General features: G+C 48.9%; 1 protein-coding gene across 5 annotated transcripts in view; it reads left to right on the plus strand.

Moving 5' to 3' along the window:
• The window catches only part of WDTC1 (WD and tetratricopeptide repeats 1), a 248911-nt gene that overhangs the window by 116488 nt on the left and 108772 nt on the right, over positions 1-23651 (plus strand). For all 5 annotated transcript variants that reach the window (XM_063954696.1, XM_063954697.1, XM_063954698.1 and 2 more), the window contains exons 9-10: positions 10965-11080; positions 17171-17246. In XM_063954696.1, coding sequence (XP_063810766.1) covers positions 10965-11080; positions 17171-17246 — 192 coding nt within the window. The remainder of the gene's footprint in view (positions 1-10964; positions 11081-17170; positions 17247-23651) is intronic.

A 23651-nucleotide genomic window follows, 5' to 3' on the forward strand; every position in this document is an offset into this window, starting at 1 on the left:
ATCCTGGCAAATTCCCAAGAACTTCTCCTACGTCATCTGGATACGACGGTCCGGTTTCTACAAGCCCGCGGGTGGCTCATCAACTGGAAGAAATCCTCCCTGGTCCCTGCTCAGAGCATGGTGCACCTGGGAACGCTATTGGAGACTCACAACTAGAGGTTGTTCTTGTCTCAGGAGAAAGTCCTGAAACTTCAGGACAGGATTCGTTGCTTCCTTTCTCGTCCGCAAGCGTCGATACATTCGGTGATGCAGGTGCTGGGCCGCATGGCCTCAGCATTCGACATGGTGGAGTATGCTCAATTCCATTCTCGCCCCCTCCAGAAGTTAATTCTAGCCAAGTGGGACGGCCTGCCTCACCGGATCAGGTCTCGCATGATCTCATTGACTCCGGAGGGTCGTCTGTCGCTGCTCTGGTGGCTCCAGGACCAACAATTGTGCAGGGGCCGTCCCTTCTGGATATCCAACTGGGTCCTGTTGACGACGGATGCCAGTTTAAGAGGTTGGGGCGCGGTGCTGGAGCAACACTCCCTTCAGGGTCGGTGGACCAAGGAGGAGTCCCTCCTCTCAATCAACATTCTGGAACTGCGGGCGGTCTACAATGCATTGAACCTGGCCCAGCATCTATTTCAGAACCGAACTGTTCAAGTACAGTCGACAACGCCACCACAGTGGCTTACATAAATCATCAAGGCGGCACTCGAAGCCGTTTGGCAATGAAGGAAGTCTGACGGATTCTACATTGGGCGGAACGCCATCTACCGGCAATATCGGCAATATTCATTCCGGGAGTCCTGAATTGGGAAGCGGACTTTCTCAGTCGTCAGGACGTACAAGCCGGCGAGTGGGGCCTCCATCCAGAAGTGTTTCAACTCTTAGTGGAAAAGTGGGGCCTTCCAGACGTAGATATGTTGGCGTCTCGACACAATCACAAGGTTCCAGTCTTCGGAGCAAAGACAAGAGATCCTCAAGCAGCATTCGTGGATGCGCTGGCGGTGCCGTGGAGGTTTTGGCTGTCGTACGTGTTCCCTGCGGTGTCACTCCTGCCCAGGGTAATTCGGAAGTTCAAGCAAGAAAGAAGAATTCTGCTTCTCATAGCTCCAGCGTGGCCCAGACGGCAATGGTTCTCAGACCTGCAAGGCCTATCGTCAGAGCGTCCACTTCTACTTCCACAACGCCCAGACCACCTCGTTCAGGGCCCCTGTATCTACCAGGACCTAGCCCGGCTGTCTTTGACGGCGTGGCTGTTGAAGCTTCCATCTTAAGGGCTAAAGGGTTTTCTGAGGCAGTCATTCAAACTATGTTGCGGGCCCTGAAACCAGCTTCGGCTCGGATTTACTATAGGGTCTGGCATTCTTACTTTGTTTGGTGCGCATCTAACTATTATGACGCTTCCAAGTTTAGTATAGCCAAGTTGTTGGCTTTACTTCAGCAGGGCCTGGATTTAGGCCTGCGTCTGGCCTCCCTCAAGGTTCAAATATCTGCCTTGGTGTGATTTCAGAGAAAAATTGCGACCTTACCTGATGTGCATACCTTTACTCAGAATGTGTTGCGTATCCAACCTCCCTATGTCCCGCCTGTGGCTCCTTGGGACTAGTCGGTGGTTTTGGAGGCGTTACAAGAGTCTCCGTTTGAACCTCTTGGTTCAGCTGACCTTAAGTGGCTTTCCCTTAAGGTGGTGTTCCTGCTGGCTATTGCTTCAGCTAGAAGAGTGTTGGATTTGGGTGCCTTGTCCTGTAGTTCCCCATATCTAATATTTCACCGTGACCGGGCGGTTCTTAGGACTCGTCCCGGATATTTACCTAAGGTGGTTTCTTCGTTCCACCTTAATCAGGAGATTGTGGTTCCGGCACTTGTTTCTCCTGATCTGTCTCTCAAAGAGCGGTCTTTGGATGTGGTACGGGCTCTCCGTATCTATGCGAAGAGAACTGCTTCTATTAGAAAATCTGATTCTCTCTTTGTGCTGTTTGGATTTCACAAACGGGGCTGGCCTGCTCACAAGCAAACTTTGGCCAGATGGATTAGAATGGTAATTGCACATGCTTATGTGACGGCTGGTCTATCAGCTCCTGCTCACATTACAGCCCATTCTACTCGGTCTGTGGGACCTTCTTGGGCGGCCCGCCGTGGTGCGACCCTTGAACAATTGTGCAAGGCGGCTACGTGGTCCTTTGTGAACACGTTCATAAGGTTCTATGCCTTCGATACTGCCGCTTCTCAGGATGCCTCCTTTGGACGCCGGGTTCTTTTCCCGCTACAGTGCGTCCCCTCCCATAAGGAACTGCTTTAGGACATCCCCAATGTCTATCCTTGTGGAGCCCAGTGTACCCCGCAGCAGAAAACAAGATTTATGGTAAGAACTTACCTTTGTTAAATCTCTTTCTGCGAGGTACACTGGGCTTCACAAGGCGCCCACCCTGACGCACTTAGCTTATTTGGGTTGGTATGGCATTAGCCGCTGACACTTCTCCTGTCGTGAGAGTGTGGTGTATGTGGCTACTAACCGTTGTCGTTGTCTCTTTTCCTGCTACTGCATTGGGCTGGTTAACTAAAAACTGAGCTCCTGTGCAGGGAGGCGGGGTTATAGAGGAGGTGGCGCTATGCATTCTGGGAACAGTCAAAGCTTTTCAGCCTGTTGGTGCCCCGGATCAAGATCCTACTCTACACCCCAGTGTCTATCCTTGTGGAGCCCAGTGTACCTCGCAGAAAGAGATTTAACATAGGTAAGTTCTTACCATAAATCTCGTTTTTTGCGTCACATACAGGATTCTGCAGGGTTCATGGTGGAGGCCATGAAGGACCTTGGTATGCTGAATGCACGGGCTACTTCCATGGCGGTCTCGGCATGCTGCGTCAATGGACTGCAGATGCAGAATCCAAGAAAAGCGTGGAGAACTTACCCTTCACAGGTCAGGCTCTGTTTGGGGAAGCATTGGATGCGTAGATCTCCATGGCAACTGCGGGTAAGTCAACCTTTCTTCTCTCAGCGGCACCACCGGCCAGGAAATCTTATCCTGTGCCTACACTGCAGTAATTTCGGACTGCAAAATTTTAAAAAATTCAATCCCCCTCCCACCTTCTTTAGGATATATTCATTCTGGGAGTGGACACCAGGGAAGCGGACTTCCTCAGCAGACACGATCTCCATCCAGGAGAATGGGGCCTCCACCCGTAGGTGTTCGCAGAGGTGACAAGCCCATGGGATGTACCTAAAATGGACATGATGGCCTCTCGTCTCAACAAGAAGCTTCGGAGGTACTGTTCCAGGTCGAGAGACCCACACGCAGTGGCGGTGGATGCACTGGTAACTCCCTGGATGTACCAGTCAGTGTATGTCTTCCCTCCACTTCCACTCATCCCAAGTATTCTCAAACTAATAAAAAGAAGAAGAGTTCTGCAATCCTTATTGCTCCGGACTGGCCAAGAAGAGCTTGGTATGCGGATCTTCCGGAATTACTACTAGTGGATCCTCTTCGCGAGGACCTTCTACAACAGGGGCCGTTCGCCTATCAAGACTTACCGCGGCTACGTTTGACGGCATGGAGGTTGAACGCCAGATCTTAGCTCGGAAGGGCATTCCGAAAATGGGCATTCCGACCCTGATACAGGCTAGGAAGGGAGTAACGTCAAAACATTATCATCGGATTTGGAAAAAGTAGGTGTCTTTGTGAGAATCCAAGAAGTTTCCTACAGTGGAGTTTCAACTGGGACGGTTTCTCTTCTTTCCGCAAGCAGGTGTGGATGTGGACCTACACTTGGGCTCCAAAAAGGTCCAGATTTCGGCCTTGTCCATTTTCTTCCAGAAACAATTGGCTGCTCTTTTACTGAGGTTCAGACATCCTTGAAAGGGATTCTGCACATTCAACCACCCTTTGTGCATCCTGCGGCACCTTGGGATCTTAATGTGGTGCTGCAGTTCCTCCAATTGGATTGGTTCGAGCCTTTACAGGAAGCGGACCTCAAGTTTCTTACTTGGAAGGCGGTCACACTGTTGGCATTGGCGTCTGCTAGACGTGTGTCGGAATTGGGGGCATTGTCATGCAAGAGCCCCTACTTGATTTTCCATGCGGATAGAGCTGTGCTCAGAACGCGTCAGCAGTTTCTTCCAAAGGTTGTGTCAGCCTTTCATATCAACCAACCTATTGTAGTGCCAGTGGCTACTGACGCCTCAATTACCTCAAAGTCCTTGGATGTTGTCAGGGCTTTGAAAATATATGTGAAGAGAACTTCTCGTCACAGGAAGTCGGACGCTCTGTTTGTCCTTTATAATCCCAACAAGGTTGGGTGTCCTGCTTCTAAGCAATTTCTCGCTGGACCAGATTCATTATCCAGCATGCTTATTCTACGGCAGGCTTGCCGTGTCCAAAATCTGTACAGACCCACTCTACTCGTCAAGTGGGTTCTTCCTGGGCGGCTGACCGGGGTGTCTTGGCTTTACAGCTTTGCCGAGCAGCTACTTGGTCAGGGTCGAACACGTTTGCTAAGTTCTACAAGTTCGATACTTTGGCCTCTGAGGTCAATCTGTTCTGCAGGAACCTCAGCAATCTCCCTCTCGTACTGGGAGCTTTGGTACATCCCCATAGTACTAAAATGGACCCCAGCATCCTCTAGGACGTAAGAGAAAATAGGATTTTAATTACCTACTAGTAAATCCTTTTCTCGTAGTCCGTAGAGCGGGGTTTCCCAACCACGGTCCTCAGGCACACCAACAGTGCAGGTTTTAGTGATATCCAGGCTGCAGCACAGATGGTTAAATCAAAATAACCGAGCTTACTAATTAAGTCACCTGTGCTGAAGCCTGGAAATCACTAAAACCTGCACTATTAGTGTCCCTTGAGGACTGTGGTTGGGAATGCCTGCCGTAGAGGATGCTGGGTGCCCGCCCAGTGCTTCGTATTCCTGCATTGTTACTTGGTTCAGTATTGTTTGTTCAGCTGTTGCTGAATTGTTCCAAGTTGGTTAGCTTGGCTTTACTTTTGTTGTATGTGTGAGCTGGTGTGAATCTCACCACTATCTGTGTATTTCCTTCTCTCGAAGTATGTCAGTCTCCTTGGGCACAGTTTCTAGACTGAGTCTGGTAGGAGGGGCATAGAGGGAGGAGCCAGCCCGCACTATTAACTCTCTTAACGTGCCCGTGGCTCCTAGTGGACCTATCTATACCTTATGGTACTAAAATGGACCCCAGCATCCTCTCCGGACTATGAGAAAAGGATTTACCGGTAGGTAATTTAAAATTCTATTTTCTCTTGCGTCCTAGAGGATACTGGGGTCCATTTAGTACCATGGGGTATAGACGGGTCCACTAGGAGCCATGGGCACTTCAAGAATTTAATAGTGTGGGCTGGATCCTCCCTCTATGCCCCTCCTACCAGACTCAGTTTAGAAAATTGTGCCCGGAGGAGGCGGTCACGCTGAAGGAAGCTCCTGAAGAGTTTCCTGCATTTTTTTTTTTTACTGTTTGTTGTTTTCAGGCAGGGCTCGTTGACACCAGCCTGCCTGCTTCGTGGGACTTAGGAGGGGGGAGGGGGGACGGCCCAACCTCTTAAAGGTTTAATGGCCCCATTCCCAGCTGACAGGACAGTGAGCTCCTGAGGGACCTATTCGCAAGCCCCACCACGGCGAGCGTACAGTCCCGCAACACGCCGCCACCCCTAACAGAGCCTGAAGAATGAAGAGTGGTGAGAACTAAGCCAGCGCCCCGGCTAGCGAGACGCGGGCCATTATGGCGGCATGAGGTTACGGAGACGCACGGCTTCTACATGGGGCGGAATCCGTCTCCGGACACGACTGTGTCCCCGTACACTGTTCTCGGTATCCATACTGGCACCTACAGCCTTAAAACGGTTTTCTCCATTTTAGGTACCAGATTCCTCAGCCAGTATAAAAAAGCGGGAAGTCCGTACGTCATTGAAGGGGCGGGGCTTTACTATGAGAGTATCCAGCAGCTCACCAGCGCCATTTTACCTCTGCAGTGGACACAGACGCTGACAGGACAGGGACGCGCAGCTCCTCCAGTGTGATTCCAGATTACCTCAGCGGTACCAGAGGGTCATAGCAGGGGGGAAGCGACTATTAGTGTACTAAGTCCCCTATCCGGGTACTTAGTCTGCGACCCGGCTAAGCTTGGCATTAGCGATAAGGGCACGGTGGGGGCTGGGCCAAACATCTCTGTGTCTCCTTGAAGGGCTCTTTGTGGGTTAATTGTGCTTAACCTTTCCTGTGTGTGTGTGCTGTCGTTATGTCAGGCAGAGAGTGTGTGTCTTGTACCGCGGAGTGTTCCTCTTCACCAGGGGGCTCACTACTGGATACTCAGGGTTCACAGGCTAGCGGGGCTGAACTGGAATGGGTTAATTCTCTTAAGGGAATGATCTCAACTCTTTCTTCAAAATTTTCCTGCAATGAGAGAGACGCAATACTTAAAACAAACCATGGTTGAGTTTATGAATAGAGACTCATTCCCCAAAACAGCGTCTCAGTCCCCTCCCATTTGTCCACAAAAATGATCTCTGGCCCATATCCTGCAGTCTGACACTGACAGGTCAGATGTGGGGGTGGGGGCAGCTCTGTCACAGGGAATAGAGGCTCTTATAGAGGCTATCAGAGATGTTCTGCATATTCCTGATAAAGTGTCAGAGGAGTGTGAGGAATCTTATGTTAATGTAAAAAAGAAGTCCTCAGTCACTTTTCCTGCGTCAAAGGAATTGAATGCCCTGTTTGAAGAACCATGGGTTAATCCTGATAAGAAGTTTCAGATCCCTAAAAGGTTGCTCTTGTCTTTTCCTTTGGAGGATAGGAAAAAATGGGAAAATACACCTATAGTGGACGCATCAGTCTCTAGGCTGTCACGTAAAATTGTATTGCCTGTTCCTGGTGCAGCTTCCCTGAAGGACACGGCTGATCGTAAAATTCAGACTACTCTCAAATCATTGTACACAGCTGCGGGGGTGGCCCAAAGACCCACTATTGCATGTGCGTGGATCACTAAAGCCGTTGCTAAATGGTCAGGTTACCTATTTGAGGGGTTAGATTCCTTAACTAGGGGGGATATTGTCTTACTCCTGCAGCCTATACAGGACTCTGCAAACTTTATGGTGGAAGCCATAAAGGAAATAGGATTGCTTAACGCACGCACTACTGCTGTGGCGTTGTCAGCACGCAGGGACCTGTGGCTACGCCAGTGGACTGCTGACGCGGATTCCAGGAAAGGCGTGGAAGGCCTACCATTCACAGGAGAGGCCATGTTCGGAGATGAATTAGACAAATGGATCTCCACAGCTACTGCGGGTAAGTCCACTTATCTTCCTTCCGCAGCCCCCCAACAAAGAAGACTTATTCAGCTTCTAAGTTACAGTACTTTTGGACGGCCAAGTTCAAGGGCAAATCCAGACGTGCTTCTACGTCCTCCAGCGGCGCAAGAGGTAAACCACGCAAACCAGCAACAGCAGGTGCTCAGGAACAGAGCTCAGGCTCTTCTTTCTCAAAGATTTCAGCATGACGGTCGGACGTAATGCCTGGAAGTCTGTCAGATGGGAGCACACCTACAATTCTTTGGTCAGATCTGGTCAAATTCGTGCCAGGATCCTGGGTCATAAATCTTATTTCCCAGGGCTACAGACTAGAGTTCCAAGAGCCCCCACCTCACAGATTCTTCAAATCAGGCTTTCCAATTTCACAAGAGGCAAGTATAACTTAACAACATGCCATCCAGAAACTGGTACAGACTCACGTCATTGTTCCAGTTCCACCTAATCAGTTAAACAAGGGATTCTATTCCAACTTGTTTGTAGTACCGAAGCCGGACGGTTCAGTAAGACCGATTTTGAACCTGAAGTCGTTGAACCCATACTTACGAGTGTTCAAATTCAAGTTTGAGTCTCTGAGAGCTGTGATCTCAGGTCTGGAGGAGGGGAAATTCCTAGTGTCTCTGGATATCAAGGATGCGTACCTTCACATTCCGATCTGGCCGCCTCATCAGGCTTATTTACGGTTTGCACTGCAGGACTGTCACTACCAGTTCCGGGCCCTGCCATTTGGTCTCTCCACGGCACCAAGGGTGTTCACCAAGGTGATGGCAGAGATGATGTTTCTCCTCTGCAAACAGGTAGTGAACATAATTCTGTACCTGGACGATCTCCTGATAAAAGCACCGTCCAGGAAAAGGTTGCTGGACAGCATTGCTCTCTCAACCAAACTTCTATTCTGAATCTTCCAAAATCTCACCTAGGGCCAACATGGAGGCTTCCATTCCTGGGAATGATACTGGATACGGAGTCGCAGAAGGTGTTCCTTCCGTTGGAAAAAGCATTGGTAATCCAGTTGATGGTTTCGGGATGTCATGAAGCCAACCCGGATATCGGTGCATCTGTGCATTCGTCTTCTGGGGAAAATGGTGGCCTCTTACGAGGCTCTTCAATACGTAAGGTTTCACGCAAGACCCTTCCAGCTCGATCTGTTGGACAAATGGTCCGGATCGCATCTTCACATGCACCAGAGGATCCGCCCGTCGCCAAAAGCCAGGATATCCCTTCTGTGGTGGCTACAGACTTCTCACCTCGCAGAGGGTCGGAGTTTCGGAATTCAGAACTGGATTCTGCTAACCAGAGACGCAAGCCTCAGGTGTTGGGGAGCAGTCACTCGGGGTGCAGTTTCAAGGAAGATGGTCAAGTCAGAAAGTCATTCTTCCAATCAACATTCTGGAACTCAGGGCCGTCTACAACGCTCTTCTGCAGGTCTCGCATCTTCTTCAAGATCGGGCCATTCAGGTCCAGTCGGACAATGTGACGGCAGTAACGTACATAAACTGACAGGGCGGAACGAAAAGCAGAGCGGCAATGTCAGAGGTGTCAAGAATTCTCCTCTGGGCAGAAAGAAACACTGTGGCGTTGTCAGCGGTCTTCATTCCGGGAGTAGACAACTGGAAAGCAGACTTCCTCAGCAGACACGACCTGCACCTGGGGTAGTGGGGTCTTCACCCGGAGGTGTTCAGGTGCTTAACAAGTCGATGGGGTATCCACAGATCGACATGAAGGCATCGCGTATCAACAAGAAGCTCAAGAGCTATTGTTCCAGGCCACGAGACCCACAGGCGGTGGCGGTAGACGCCCTGACGACTCCATGGGTCTATCAGATGGCGTATGTGTTTCCTCCACTTCCTCTGATCCCAAGAATTCTAAAAAGAATAAAAAGGGAAAAGATTCAAGCAATTCTAATTGCTCCGGACTGGCCAAGAAGGGCCTGGTACGCGGATCTTCTGGAGATGCTCCTCGAAGATCTGTGGCCTCTACCTTTTTGCGAGGATCTTCTGCAACAGGACCCGTTCGTCTATCAGGACTTACCGTGGCTACGTTTGACGGCATGGAAGTTGAACGGCTGATTCTAACCAGGAGAGGGCTTCCTAACAAGGTTATCCCGACTATGATCCAAGCCAGCAAGGTGGTAATGTCTAAGCATTACCATTGTATTTGGAAGAAATATGTCTCTTGGTGTGAGAGCAGAAAATTTTCTGCGATAGATTTCCATCTAGGACGTTTCCTGCGTTTTCTACAAGCTGGAGTGGATGCTGGCCTACGTCTGTACTCCATTAAAGTCCAGATTTCGGCCTTGTCCATTTTCTTCCAGAAACCGTTGACTTCTCTCCCTGAGGTCCAGACATTCTTGAAAGGTGTTCTACACATCCAACCCCCCTTCGTGCCTCCCACAGCACCTTGGGATCTCGATGTTGTACTGCATTTCCTCCAATCGGACTGTTTTGAGCCGCTGCAGAAGGTGGACGTAAAATATCTTACATGGAAGACCGTCACAATGTTGGCTTCAGCAAGACGTGTGTCGGAGCTGGGAGCTTTGTCTCACAAAAGTCAATATTTGATTTTCCATGAGGGCCGAGCTGAACTCAGAACTCGTCAGCAATTTCTTCCTAAGGTGGTGTCTGCTTTTCACATCAACCATCCTATTGTGGTTCCGGTTGTCACAGACACCTCGGCTACTTCAAAGTCTTTGATTGTTGTGACGGCTTTGAAGGTGTATGTGAAAAGAACAGCTTGTCACAGAAAGACAGACTTGCTGTTTGTTCTTTATGATCCCAATAAGATTGGGTGTCCTGCTTCAAAGCAGACTATTGCACGTTGGCTCACACTATCCAGCGTGCTTATTCCACGGCAAGTTTGTAGTGTCAAAGATGTACAGGCCCACTCTACTAGGTCATGGGTTCTTCCTGGGCGGCTGCCTGTGGTGTCTGGGCTCTACAGCTCTGCCGAGCAGATACTTGGTCAGGTTCGAACACGTTTTCTAAGTTCTACAAGTTCGATACTTTGGCCTCTGAGGACCTTCAGTTTGGTCAATAAGTTCTGCAGGATCCTCAGCACTCTCCCACCTGGTTTGGGAGCTTTGGTACATCCCCATGGTACAAAATGGACCCCAGTATCCTCTAGGACATAAGAGAAAATAGGATTTTAATTACCTACCGGTAAATCCTTTTCTCGCAGTCCGTAGAGGATGCTGGGCACCCGCCCAGTGCTGCATATTTCCTGCACTGTTACTTGGTTAAGTAGTGTTGGTTCAGCCGTTGCTGTCCCTGTTTCAAGTAAGGTTAGCTTGGCTTTCCGTGTGTGTGTGTGTGTGTGTGTGTGTGTGTGTGTGTGTGTGTGTGTGTGTGTGTGTGTGTGTGTGTTCGGAATCTCCCCACTATCCTTATCTATCCTTCTCTTGAAGTATGTCCGTCTCCTTGGGCACAGTTTCCTAAACTGAGTCTGGTAGGAGGGGCATAGAGGGAGGAGCGAGCCCACACTATCAAATTCTTAAAGTGCCCATGGCTCCTAGTTGACCCGTCTATACCCCATGGTACTAAATGGACTCCAGTATCCTCTACGGACTACGAGAAAAGGATTTACCGGTAGGTAATTAAAATCCTATTTTTACTTGTTTTTAGTGTCCCAATCCAACCTTAAATTTACTGAAACATTTTTCTTCAGGTCACCTTCCGGTAAAGCTTCCAGATTACAACAACAGGTTGCGAGTTTTAGTGGCCACATACGTAACATTTAGTCCAGATGGGACTGAACTACTTGTCAACATGGGAGGAGAGCAGGTGAGTACGCTGAACATGGAGAATTCACTTTTCTACCTTAGCTAGTGGTATGGGGACTCAATGTGGAATATTTTGCTGAGAAACCGTAGGAAGAATTTCCTTATTTCTGCAGCGGGGTACACTGGTATTGCACAGGGAATAATATCGGTGTGTAGAGTTGGATCTTGATACGAGGGCACCAACAAGCTAAAGCTTTGACTGTACCCAGGATGCACTGCACCACCTCCTCTATATCCCCGCCACCAGGCACTGGAGCTCAGTTTGTAAGTTGGTGCCTGCAGTGCAGGCAACTAACAGGGAGGACTGCGCTAGGCAGCCCTGAAAAGAGCTTTTCTGAAGAAAGAAGACTTCAAGGGTCGCAGCACAGGCACTTGGTGCTATATGTCATTCTGACATATCGTGCTGCGGCTACCTCACCTCCCCAGCGGAGCTGTATACTCCCACGCCCTGGTTGCTGGGTACTTACAGCAGAGGCACTCCGGTCTCTTCAGGCACACACACACTGCCGCTGCTCTCCAGGATCGCGTGGCCGCACGTTAAGGGAGGAGGTAAGAGGGTCCCCCAGGCGGGACCCCCCGAAATCGCGATCCGGGACGCCATCTCCGGAGACGGACCGCGCTACTGGCGTGGACACTGTGGCCGTACAGGGACCCCACTTTATCCACCAGGGCAAGGAGCACAGGTTGGATTTTCTAAAATCCGCTTTTGATAGGCTCCTTAGTACCTGATGGTGAAGTCCAGCATAGGGGAAAGGGCGCTGACCTGTAGTCCCTCCCCCAGCCCCAGGCGCCATCTACAGCAGATGTTCCCGCCCTGGAGCTGCATCTCTCTCTCTCACTCCCTGTCAGCGTTTGGGCGCCATTACACAGAGCTGCGCAGATTCTGGGACTGTTGGGCACTGTCTCCTCTGTAAAGCCGCCTGCCTCATCAGCGCTGTGCATTTACAGGACACTTAAGTATTCTACATGTCGTTTAGACAGTGTTAGTTAAGAGCAAGTGCATACCTACAGGAATATTTAGTACAAGTATTCTGTGATATGCATCCAGTGTTTACTGTGCATTGTTATATCTGTATACACACATAGCTTTACTTAGTATTGCTAGTCCAGTGCAGTTTTATTGTTGTGTCTAATAATTCCTGCATTGTACATGTGACTGTGTGTGCCTATAGCTGCTGTGTGGTTCGTATTCCGTGTATCTCACACATATTGCTATCCCTATATTCTGTACCCTGAAGGGGGCTAAGTGCATCAGGGTCTCGTATATAGTATTTCACAGGATATACTGTTTGGTATTTTTCTCTGTGTATTTCAGACACCATATACCACTTAAATCCTCTGTTTGTGATCTGCATTTGCAATCGCACTCCACAGGGTTTTTTTGTCAGATACTGTGTCTGGCTATATTTTACTGTTACGCCCTAGGGCTACATTTTCCAATAATGTCTGCGTCACAGGGCGGGAGATTCGTGGCTGATCCTGCGTCATGCAGTGCTGACGCCACGGATTTATCTAAGGAAAACATTCTAGCTGAGGGTCCAGTTACTGCGGGTTCTGTACCCCTCGGTCATCCTGCAACACCGGCGACACACCAAGACCCACCTTGGGCTGCTTTTTCCAATTTACTGACTACGCTAGTAACGAGACTTGCGTCCCCTGTGGGACCTCCTGTACCTTTACAATCACATATTGTCCCTGTTGTAAATCCACCATGGGTGGATACTCTGTCGACTCAGTTACAGCAGTTAAATCAGTCTTTGGTTAAACAAAAGCCTGACCCTTGCCCTCTTAGGACCAAAGGGTCATCTAAGCGGGCCATTTCCTCCTCGCAATCCACTCATATTTCGGATACTTCATCCGATGAAGATGGGGTATATTCTGATCCATCAGACACTGATGCAGATGCTTCTGATGAGGAATCTACAACACGGTTGATGTTCCTGACCTCTTGGAGGCTATCAAACTGATTCTTCAGATCGATGATGAAACTGATCCACCAGATACGTCTAAGAAACCTGATAAGTTCAAACGTCAGAAGGTTACTAAATTAGTCTTGCCACTTTCTGACCATCTGGTTGACATACGTTAGGAATCCTGGGAATCTCCAGGAAAGACATTCTCCCTGTCTAAAAAGATGCTAGCTCGTTATCCCCTCGCTGCAGAGTTAAGTAAGAATTGGGAAACACCGCCGCCGGTGGACTCGCATGTCGCACGTCTTGTGGTGTCTTCTACTCTGCCTGTCACAACCGTCACCTCTCTTAAAGAACCGACTGATAAGCGTGTGGAGGGTTGTTTCAAGTCTATTTACACTCTTGCGGGTGCTGTACATAGACCTACTATAGCAGCTTCTTGGGCTGCAAAAGCTATTGAAGCCTGGGTTCAAGAAGTTGAGGCGGAGCTACCTCTGAATTTTTCTGATAATGCCAGACAGTGTCTTTCATATATTATCATAGCCTCTCATTACATTCAGGAGGGGGCTTCTGATGCCTACGTGCTGGCGGCCATAGCATCTACTACGTCCATTCTGGCTTGCCGGATTCTGTGGTTGCGGTCCTGGTCTGTGGATCTGTACTATAAAAAGACCTTGGAGGTGATCCCTTTTAAGGGAAACAACCTTTTTGGGGAAGATCTGAACAAGATTGTTGCTGACTTAGCATCTGCTAAGACTGCATGTCTGCCGAGTACTAATCCTTCGGCTCAGAAGGCTACAAGTACCACCTTTCGTTCCTTTCAACCTCCAAGTAAAGCAAAGGGTCAGGCGTACCCGAAACAGGCTCGCACTTCCCAAACCTCTAAGCCCAAACCTAAACATTCCTGGGCTGCCCGTCAGCCTGCTTCCAAATCAGACAAGCCTGCTGCATGACGGGGCGGGCCTCCCCCTGGGGGATCCCAGGGTGAGAGGCCGACTTCTACGGTTCGCCCAGGTATGGTTACAGACCACTTCAGATGCCTGCGTGAGGGAAGTTGTCACTCACAGATACGCCATCTCTCTCAAGAAACGTCCCTCTCGCCAGTTTTGCTCGACAAATATCCCTTTGGATCCATTGAAAGCAAGAACTCTACATTTGGTACAAATCCCTCCTGGATACAGGAGTGATAGTGCCGGTGCCTCTGTCTCAGAGAGGCAGGGTTACTATTCAACACTGTTCCTAGTTCCGAAACCAAATGGATCCTCCCGGCCCATTCTCAACCTAAAGTCTTTGAACAAATTTGTGAAGGTATCCAAATTCTGTATGGAAACTCTTCGCTCTATTGTACTGGCTTTGGAGCCCAAGGACTATATGGTATCCCTGGACATACAGGATGCTTACCTACATATACCTATTGCCATGTTGCATCAGCAATATCTGCGGTTTGCTATTGGCAACCTCCATTATTAATTCCAAGCCTTGCCTTTTGGACTGACCACGTCTCCGCGAACTTTCACCAAGGTCATGACGGCTCTTCTCCACCGTCAGTGTATCAGGATCCTGCCGCATCTGGATGACTTGTTGATCCTGGCGAACTCTCCAGAGGTTCTCCTCCGTCATCTGGAACTAACAGTCCAATTCCTACAAGCCCACGGGTAACTCATCAACTGGAAGAAATCCTCGCTGGTCCCTGCTCAGAGCATGGTGCACCTGGGGACGTTATAAGACACACACATACAACTAAAGGTTGTTCTTGTCTCCGGAGGAGGTCCTGAAACTTCAGGACAGAATAAGATGCTTCCTCTCTCGCCCACGAGTGTCGATACACTTGGCAATGCAAGAACTAGGCCTCATGGTGACGGCTTTCGACCTTGTATAGTACGCTCAATTTCATTCTCGCCCTCTGCAGCACTTAATCCTTTCCAAGTGGGACGGCCTGTCTCACCGGATCAGATCTCACATGATTTCCTTGACTCCGGAAGTTTATCTGCCTCTGATCTGGTGGCTCCAGGACCGACGATTGAGCAGAGGTCGTCCCTTCTGGATCTCCAACTGGGTCCTCCTAACGACGGATGCCAGTCTGTGGGGTTGAGGCGCGGTGTCGGTGGACCAGGGAGGAATCTCTTCTCCCGATAAACATTCTGGAGTTGCGGGCAGTGTTCAATGCCTTGAAACTGGCCCTGCCTCTGGTACAGATCAGGCATATTTAAGTACAGTCGGACAACACCAACACGGTGGCGTACATAAATCATCAAGGCGGCACTCGAAGCCGCATGGCAGTGTTGTAAGTGTCAAAGATTCTTCTATGGGCGGAACGCCATCTACCAGCAATATCGGCAGTGTTCATTCCGGGAGTGCTCGACTGGTAAGCGGACTTCCTCAGTCATCAAGACGTACATGCCGGAGAGTGGAGTCTTCATCCGGAAGTCTTTCAGCTCCTAGTGGACAAGTGGGTCCTACCTGATGTAGACCTGATGGCGTCTCGACACAGTCACAAGGTTCCGGTCTTCGGGACAAGGGATCCTCAAGCAGCGTTTGTGGACGCACTGGCAATTCCATGGCACTTTCGGCTGCCGTACGTGTTCCCTCCGGTGTCACTCCTGCCCAGGGTAATAAGGAAGTTCAAGCAAGAAGGAGGAATACTACTTCTAATCGCTCCAGCGTGGCCCAGACGGCATTAGTTCTCAGACCTACAGGGTCTCTCGATAGAGCGTCCTCTTCTACTTCCGCAACGCCCATACCTCCTCGTTCAGGGCCCTTGTATATACCAGGATCTGGCCTGACTGGCTTTGACGGCGTTGCTCTTGAAGCTTCAGTCCTGAGGGCCAAAGGATTTTCTGAGGCGATCATTCAAACGATGTTGAAAGCCCGGTTGAAAACTTGGTGTGCGGCTAAGAATTACGATGCATACAAGTTCAGTACTGCCAAACTTTAGCCGTTTCTGCAACAGGGCTTGGACTTAGGCCTTCGTCTGGCCTCCCTCAAGGTTCATATTTCAGCCTTGTCGATATGGTTTCAGAGAAAAATTGCGTCTTACCTGACGTTCATACTTTCACTCAGGGTGTTTTAAGGATTCAACCTCCCTATGTCCCTCCTGTGGCTCCTTGGGATTTGTCTGTTGTTCTGGATGCCCTACAAGAGTCTCCTTTTGAACCTCTTGAGTCTGTGGACCTTAAATGGCTTACGCTTAAGGTCTTGTTTTTGCTTGCTATTGCCTCTGCTAGAAGGGTTTCAGACGTGGGTGCTTTATCCTGTCGGTCACCATTTCTGATTTTTCACTGTGTTCGTGCGGTTCTTAGAACTTGCCCTGGTTATCTGCCTAAGGTGGTGTCGTCTTTCCACCTTAACCAAGAGATTGTGGTTCCGGCCTTTATCTCTCCTGGTTTGTCCTCCAAAGAACGGTTTTTGGATGTGGTACGGGCTCTCTGTATATATGTGAAGAGAACCGCCTCTCTTAGGAGATCTGATTCTCTCTTTGTCCTTTTTGGTTTTCACAAACGTGACTGGCCTGCGAATATGCAGACCTTGGCCAGATGGGTTAGAATGGTGATTGCACAAGCTTATGTGCAGGCTGGTCTTCCAACTCCTGCTACTATCAAGGCCCATTCTACTCGGTCTGTTGGACCTTCTTGGGCGGCCCGCCGTGACGCGTTCCTAGAACAGTTGTGCAAGGCGGCTACGTGGTCCTCAGTGAACATGTTCCTCAGGTTCTATGCCTTCTATACTTCTGCCTCCCAGGATGCCTCCTTTGGACGCCGGGTTCTTGTGCCCATGAGGAACTGCTTTAGGACGTCCCCGATGTTATTCCCTGTGGAATACCAGTGTACCCCGCTGCAGAAAAGGAGATTTATGGTAAGACTTACCATTGTTAAATCTCTTTTTGCGAGGTACACTGGATTCCACAGGGCGCCCACCCTGACGCACTTAGCTTCTTTGGGTTTGTATGGCATTAGCCGCTGGTACCTTCTCCTGTCGTGAGAATGTGGTGATCTGTGGCTACTAACTACTATCGTCTCTTTTACCTGCTACTGCATTGGACTGGTTAACAAAACTGAGTTCCAGTGCCTGTTCCCAGTGCCAGTTCCCTGTGGAATCCAGTGCACCGCGCAGAAAGAGATTTAACAATGGTAAGTCTTACCATAAATCTCCTTTTTTAAAATAATTGTGTCTCCCTTTCACAGGTTTATCTTTTTGACCTAACGTTCAAGCAACGACCTTGTACGTTCCTGCTGCCTAAATCTCATCATACATCTGGAGGTGAGCATTCCAAAATAGTAATATTCCCTGAATATAGTGTGAGATAACCCTTTCTTGCTTCTAGATATGAATGGCTATGGATAAAAAATAATTTTCTTCTTCGCGTTCCATAGGGCTCCACAGGGATAACATCGGGGTTATAGGTGGTAGGAGCAGCGCCTGGGCACTATACAATTAAGCTTTTCAGAAATCCCAGGATGCTCCAGTCCCTTTCACTATAACTCTGCCCCCATGCTCAGGCAGGTCAGTTTTTTGTATGGTGCAGCAGGAAGCTGGATGCACCTTTTTACAGGGCGCTGTCCTCGCCCCAAAGCTTTTTCTGTCTTTTTTTTTTACTTAACTTTTTCTCTTTTTACTCTGAGCCTGTTAGTGCTGGAAATCTGTTAAACTGCAGCACACAGGCTCCTACACTCCCCGCCAGTGCCAAAATTCCCGCTTGCCCACTGCCTCGGACAGGTACTTACAGCGGGGCCCACACACAGGCAACTAGCACCGATGTTGCTGGCAACCCCCGGACTGCGTGGCCGGCCATCGGTAAGCAGGTAAGAGGATACTGGTTTCCAGGACCTACATGCAAATTGCGGTCCGCCGCGCATCACGGGAGGCGGGTACCGGCAATGGCTGTGGACACTGGCGCCGACCAGGGACTCCACTAGACCACCATGGCATATGGGGGCACAGGTCATGTTTATGACGGGGCCCCCAGTACCGGTGATTGAAATGCCAGCATAGGGGAGGGAGTGCCAACCTGTAGCCCCTCCCCCAGCTCTAGGCTACTGTACACCGCAGACTTCCCGCCATTTAGCTGCAGCTCCACACCCACCTTCCCTCAGAGAGACGTTGGCAGAAAATCAGTGCAAGCAAGCCAGGTATCTGTGAACGCGGAGTACAGTCTCCCTGTAAAACAGTCTCCACGGAGCCAGGTTTTACTACACTAATATCCTACCTGCTGACAACCAAAGCTGAGTAGTTGATGAAGTGCTCATTGCAGTTATACATTGTATTTCTCTTCATTGTATGTGATTTGTGCTAGTTTTCTGCTGCCTGATTTCTCTCTTCAGCTTTTCATATATTTTATAATCTATCCCTGTCTTTTTCCTCTGCCCTGTAAAGGGGTAGCAGTTGATTTACCATGGACACAATACTGACGTTCATAATCCTGACAGCCATTGACTGACAGTCAAGGTACCGACACTGTCAAAATACCGACATTCATTATGCTGACATGTTAAAAATGCAGACATGCGTTTTTAAGGAATTTTTGCCCAAAAACAGACTTGCTCATACATTACCAACTCCGTGGACCTGGAGGGGAAATACAATAGTGTGCAGAGTGCACACGGTACACTTAGACCAGGCATGCCCAAACTGCGGCCCTCCAGCTGTTGTGAAACTACATATCCCAGCATGCCTTGTCACAGTTTTGTTGTCAGAGAATGCTAAAGCTGTGTCAGAGCATGCTGTGATGTATAGTTTCTAAACAGCTGGAGAGCCGCAGTTTGGACATGCCTGACTTAGACAGTGTCCACGTCGACCTATGTTGACATTGACGCCGAAAAAAATCATGTCAGTGTTTTGACATGTCTGCATTAAAGGACCAGGTGTTATGAGGGGTAATCTTTATACAGTTTCAGCGTTTACTGCTGAACATTGTTGCATTCTATATGAGGCTACCACACCCTTGTTGAGTACTATTGTGTTTGGGTGACGCCATATTACTGAAGCTTTGTCTGCCAAAGGTAAAGGTCACAAACAGCCTGATACCCCATTGCTGCAGTCATGTAGCTTGTGCTCTGCAGGGTTAACCGCACAAGATGTGGTGCAGGATGAACTGCTATACACTTCCTGTCCAGTCCACGTCCCCAGCACCTACCCAACAACCCCCATGGGCTTCTTTCACTCAGTTACTGGGTAACTTGGTGGATCGGTTAACTCCCCCTTTGGGACCCCCTATGTTAGCACCGCCTAATATTGTCCCTGTGGATAACCCACCTCGGGTGGATACCCTGAATACTACAGTACAGAGCTTAGTCCAAACATCCCTAGCATTACAAAGGATGTTACCTGGGACTAAACCGTCCTCTAGGTCCACTAATTGGACCCCCTCATCTCAGTCCACTGCTATATCAGACTCAAATGAGTAATTGGCTGAGGAAGGGGAAGACGCACAGTGTCACTGATTCCTGCATTCTCGCAGAGGATTCTCCCAACGTAGTGGATGTGGTTCCCTTAATTGAGTCTATTAAACACATCCTTCGACTCACTGAGTATGAGCCAGTTGCTAAGAAAACTGACGGTTTTAAGCAACAAAAGATAATAAAGTCCTGAATTCCCTCATTCTGATCATCTTATGGATATTAGGCTGGAGCCCTGGACAATTCCAGGTAAAAAAGTTCCCTGTGTCTAAATGTTTGGCTTAACGTTACCCCATTCCAGCGGTTGATTGTGCTAAGTGGGAGGCACCCCTCCGGTAGATTCTCATATTGCACGTCTGGTTAAGATGTCCATTCTACCTGTCACTACACTTGCCTCACTGAAGGAACCCACTGATAGACTGATTGAAACTTGCCTTAAGTCTATTTTCTCTTTCACCAGTGCTGTTACCAGACCAACTGTGGCTGCCTCCTGGGCTGCAAAAGCCATTGAATCATACTTGCAGGCCCTAGAGGTGGAATTACCCTCAGTTATATCTGAGGATTTCTTGTCACACTTGGATCTTATACGGCAAGCAGCTGCCTACATCCGTGAGGCCACATTTGATGCTGGAATATTGGCAGCTAAGGCGTCTACCACCTCGTTACTAGCACGGCGCATTATCTGGCTGCGTTCCTGGAAGGCTGACCGTGATTCCAAGAAAACTTCAGAATTTCTACCCTTCACTGGTGAAGAGTTGTTTGGGGAAGAATTAAACAAAATTGTCACTGCACTGGCTGAGACTGCTATTCTTCTGTCCTCACCAACTCTGTGTGCTCGGAGTTCTAATTTTCGTCCCTTTCGCCCTCAAGGCAATGTAAAAGGTCAAGCTTTCCCCAGGCAAGCTTCTGCCACTAAAACTAAGCTCAAGGCCAAGCAACCTTGGGCTGCACGTCAATCTCCTGCAAAACCTGACAATCCCGCAGCCTGAAGGCGCGGGCCTCACCCTGGGGTGATCCCAGCGTGGGATGCTGTCTTTTTCACTTCACGCATGTCTGGACTCTGACCACTTCAGATGCCTGGGTGCAGGAAGTGGTCTCTCACGGGTACGTCGGCTCTTTCACCCCCATAGTTCTTTTGCACAGGCCTTCCCTCAGATCCACAAAAGTCTCAAATTCTGCAATAGGTTGTGCAGTCACTTCTGCTCTCAGAAGTCATTTTACTAGTTCATCTGTCTCAACGCGGACTGGGCTGTTATTCCTCCCTGTATCTTGTGCCCAAACCAACCTGGTCACACAGACCCATACTCAACCTCAAATCTCTAAACAGATATGTCAGGGTTCCCAAATTCCGCATGGAGACTCTTCGATCCATAGTCCTGGCTATGGAACCGGGGGACTTTATGGTATTCCTGGATGCCTAGCTGCATATCCCTATTGCTCTCTCAGTTCAGCATTACCTACGTTTTGCTATTGGCAATCAACATTATCAATTTCGGGCACTGGCGTTTAGTCTTTCTACGGCACCTCGAATTTTCACCAAAGTTATGGCAGCCATGGCAACACTTCTGCGTCATCAGGGAGTCGGGCTACTTCGCTATCTGGACGACTTACTGCTGTCTACTTCATAAGAAGTATTGCACAGCAACCTTCAACTCATGATGACCTTCCTTCATACACACGGTTGGCTCATGAATTGGAAAAAGTCCTCCCTTCTACCATACCAGCGGATGTTACACTTGGGAGCCCTCTTAGATTCTGCCAGCCAGTAGACAAAATATCCAAGCTGCAGAACAAGGTTCGCCAGCTGCTCCGGCCAGGCTGAGTGTCCAATAGTATATTCTCCCCGTACATGCGTGGATTTCCTCCAGATGCTCCGGTTTCCCCCCACAATTCAAAAATACAAAGGTAGGTTAACTGGCTCCCAACAAAATTAACCCTAGCATGAATGTGTGTATGTGTACATGTGGTAGGGAATATATATTGTAAGCTCCACTGGGGCAGGGACTGATGTAAAATTATTCTCTGTAAAGCGCTGTAGAATGTGTGCGCTATATAAATAACTGGTAATAATAATACTTCCAGTACTGTGCTTCCAGGCACAATGACCCTGTTGTCTTCCGGATTTCCAGAATTCTGTCCCTCCTGCATCGGGGATTAACCCTCTGCCTTCACCTGGCTTCTCTCAAAGTGCATATCTCTGCTTTGTCTGTATGGTTTCAACGTAGGATTGCTCCACTACCAGATGTCCGCACTTTCCTACAGAGCATTCTCCGGGTCCAGCATCCCTACGTGGCTCCATGGGATCTGTCTGTGGTTCTGGACGCTCTTCATAAGGCTCCTTTTGAACCTTTGGAAACAGTTGACCTAAAATGGCTAACTGCTAAGACCTTATTCCTCCTGGCCATTTCATCTGCCAGGTGGGGGTCTGACTTTGGCGCTCTTCCTGTCGCCCTCCTTTCCTGATTTGTTTTCATCCAGACAGAGACTGGGTTACCTACCTAAGTTGGTCTCCCGTTTCCATTTGAACGAGGATTTTGTGGTTCCAGCCTTCGTTTCCTCAGATCTCTCACCTACTGAGCATTCTTTGGACGTGGTTCGTGCTCTCCATATCTATGTTGACCGAACCAGTTCACTACGGAGATCGGATTCCCTGTTCATCCTTTATGGTTTTTACAAATGTGGTTGGCCAGCTAACAAATAGACTCAAATGGCCAGATGGATGAGATTGGCAACCACACAATCATATTCTCAAGCTGGTCTTTCAGTCCCAACTTCTATCTCTGCTCATTCTACTCAGTCTGCTGGACCGTCATGGGCGGCACGCCGGCGTACGTCCGCTGAACAATTGTGCAAGGCGGCTACGTGGTCTTCTATCCACACCTTTCTTAGGTTCTATGCCTTTTGATATTCGCCTCCCAGGATGCTTCATTTGGACGCTGGATTCTACTATCCACTCAGGAGTGTCCCCACCCGTGAAGTACTACTTTAGGACATCCCCAATGTTATCCCTGTATTGTCCTATGGAACCTGAAGAAGAAAAAGAGAGTTATGGTAGACTTACCTTTGTTAACTGTCATTCTTTGAAGTCCATAGGGTCCACAGGGTGCCCACCCTGACGCACCTGGTCTATATGGGCTTGCGGCCTTGGTCACTTGTTCCCTTCTCCTGTCCATGAGTGTGTTTTCTTGTGTTTACCATGTATTCCTTCTCTCTGCTTCCGCTTCCTGCTTTGGCCTTCTTAACAATACTGACCTGCCTGAGCATGGGGGCGGTGTTGTAGTGAGAGGGACTGGAGCATCCTGGGATATCTGAAAAGCTTAATTGTATGGTGCCTAGGATCTAATCCTACCACCTATAACCCAGATGTTATCCCTGTGGACCCCATGGACCTCGAACAAAGACAGTTAACAAAGGTAAGTCTACCACAATTCTCCCTTTTTTTTTTTTTTTTAATTGTTAACTTAAATCCTTCAGTCTGAATATGTTGGCGGTCATAAAATTTGAGTATAGTGTCCTTACATGAGTTTAGCAATTTGAGAAACATGTTGTTGACAGAAAACTTCATTCCATTCTGTATCCCCTTTTCTGAAAGAAAAACAGTTTTTTTTTTTACTAATACCCCTTTCAGACCTCCAGCTACGATCACGGGTTGTTAGCACATGAGCGCGCTTATCCCTTGTTCATGTGCCATCTGAAAGGTCACAGGGGTAAAATACTGGGTCGTGGGACCCGGTATTTCAACCCTGGTAGCGAGCAGGGTTTAAGTTTAACGTTCACTGTGTGCATACGGGCGGCGCTTGGAGATCATGTGATCTCCAAGCGCCGTCACCGCTGATATCACCAACCAGACAATATGCTGGGTTGCAGACAGCAGCGGCGGGGCTCCCTGGTGCGAGCCACCTCAGGCGGTTTGAAAGGGGTATAACCAAGCACTACTGCAGAGAACAGAGAAGAAAGTAACAAAGCCAGAGAAACCTTTTGCCTAAACATAAATGATCCTGAAGCAAGGTTGCAGACATCCTCTTTTATTAAGATTGTCAAAGTAACAAATGGTCACACCCTTGACCTCAGTAGAGCATCCATAAGGGTCATGATCTTTCTGAGCACGATCAGCATTGTTGCCAATTGGACTGAATGTGGAAATGAGCTGTGTCAGTGGGAATTAGTGACCAACCTAGATTTGGATAAGCAAGTACGTGTACTTGATGCCTATAGAAACTATGAGCTCCTTCTACTCCATGCTGTTTATGACCATTTTCAGAGACTCCAT

Source organism: Pseudophryne corroboree, chromosome 2 (genome assembly GCF_028390025.1).
Source record: "Pseudophryne corroboree isolate aPseCor3 chromosome 2, aPseCor3.hap2, whole genome shotgun sequence".
Classification (NCBI taxonomy): Eukaryota; Metazoa; Chordata; class Amphibia; order Anura; family Myobatrachidae; genus Pseudophryne; species Pseudophryne corroboree.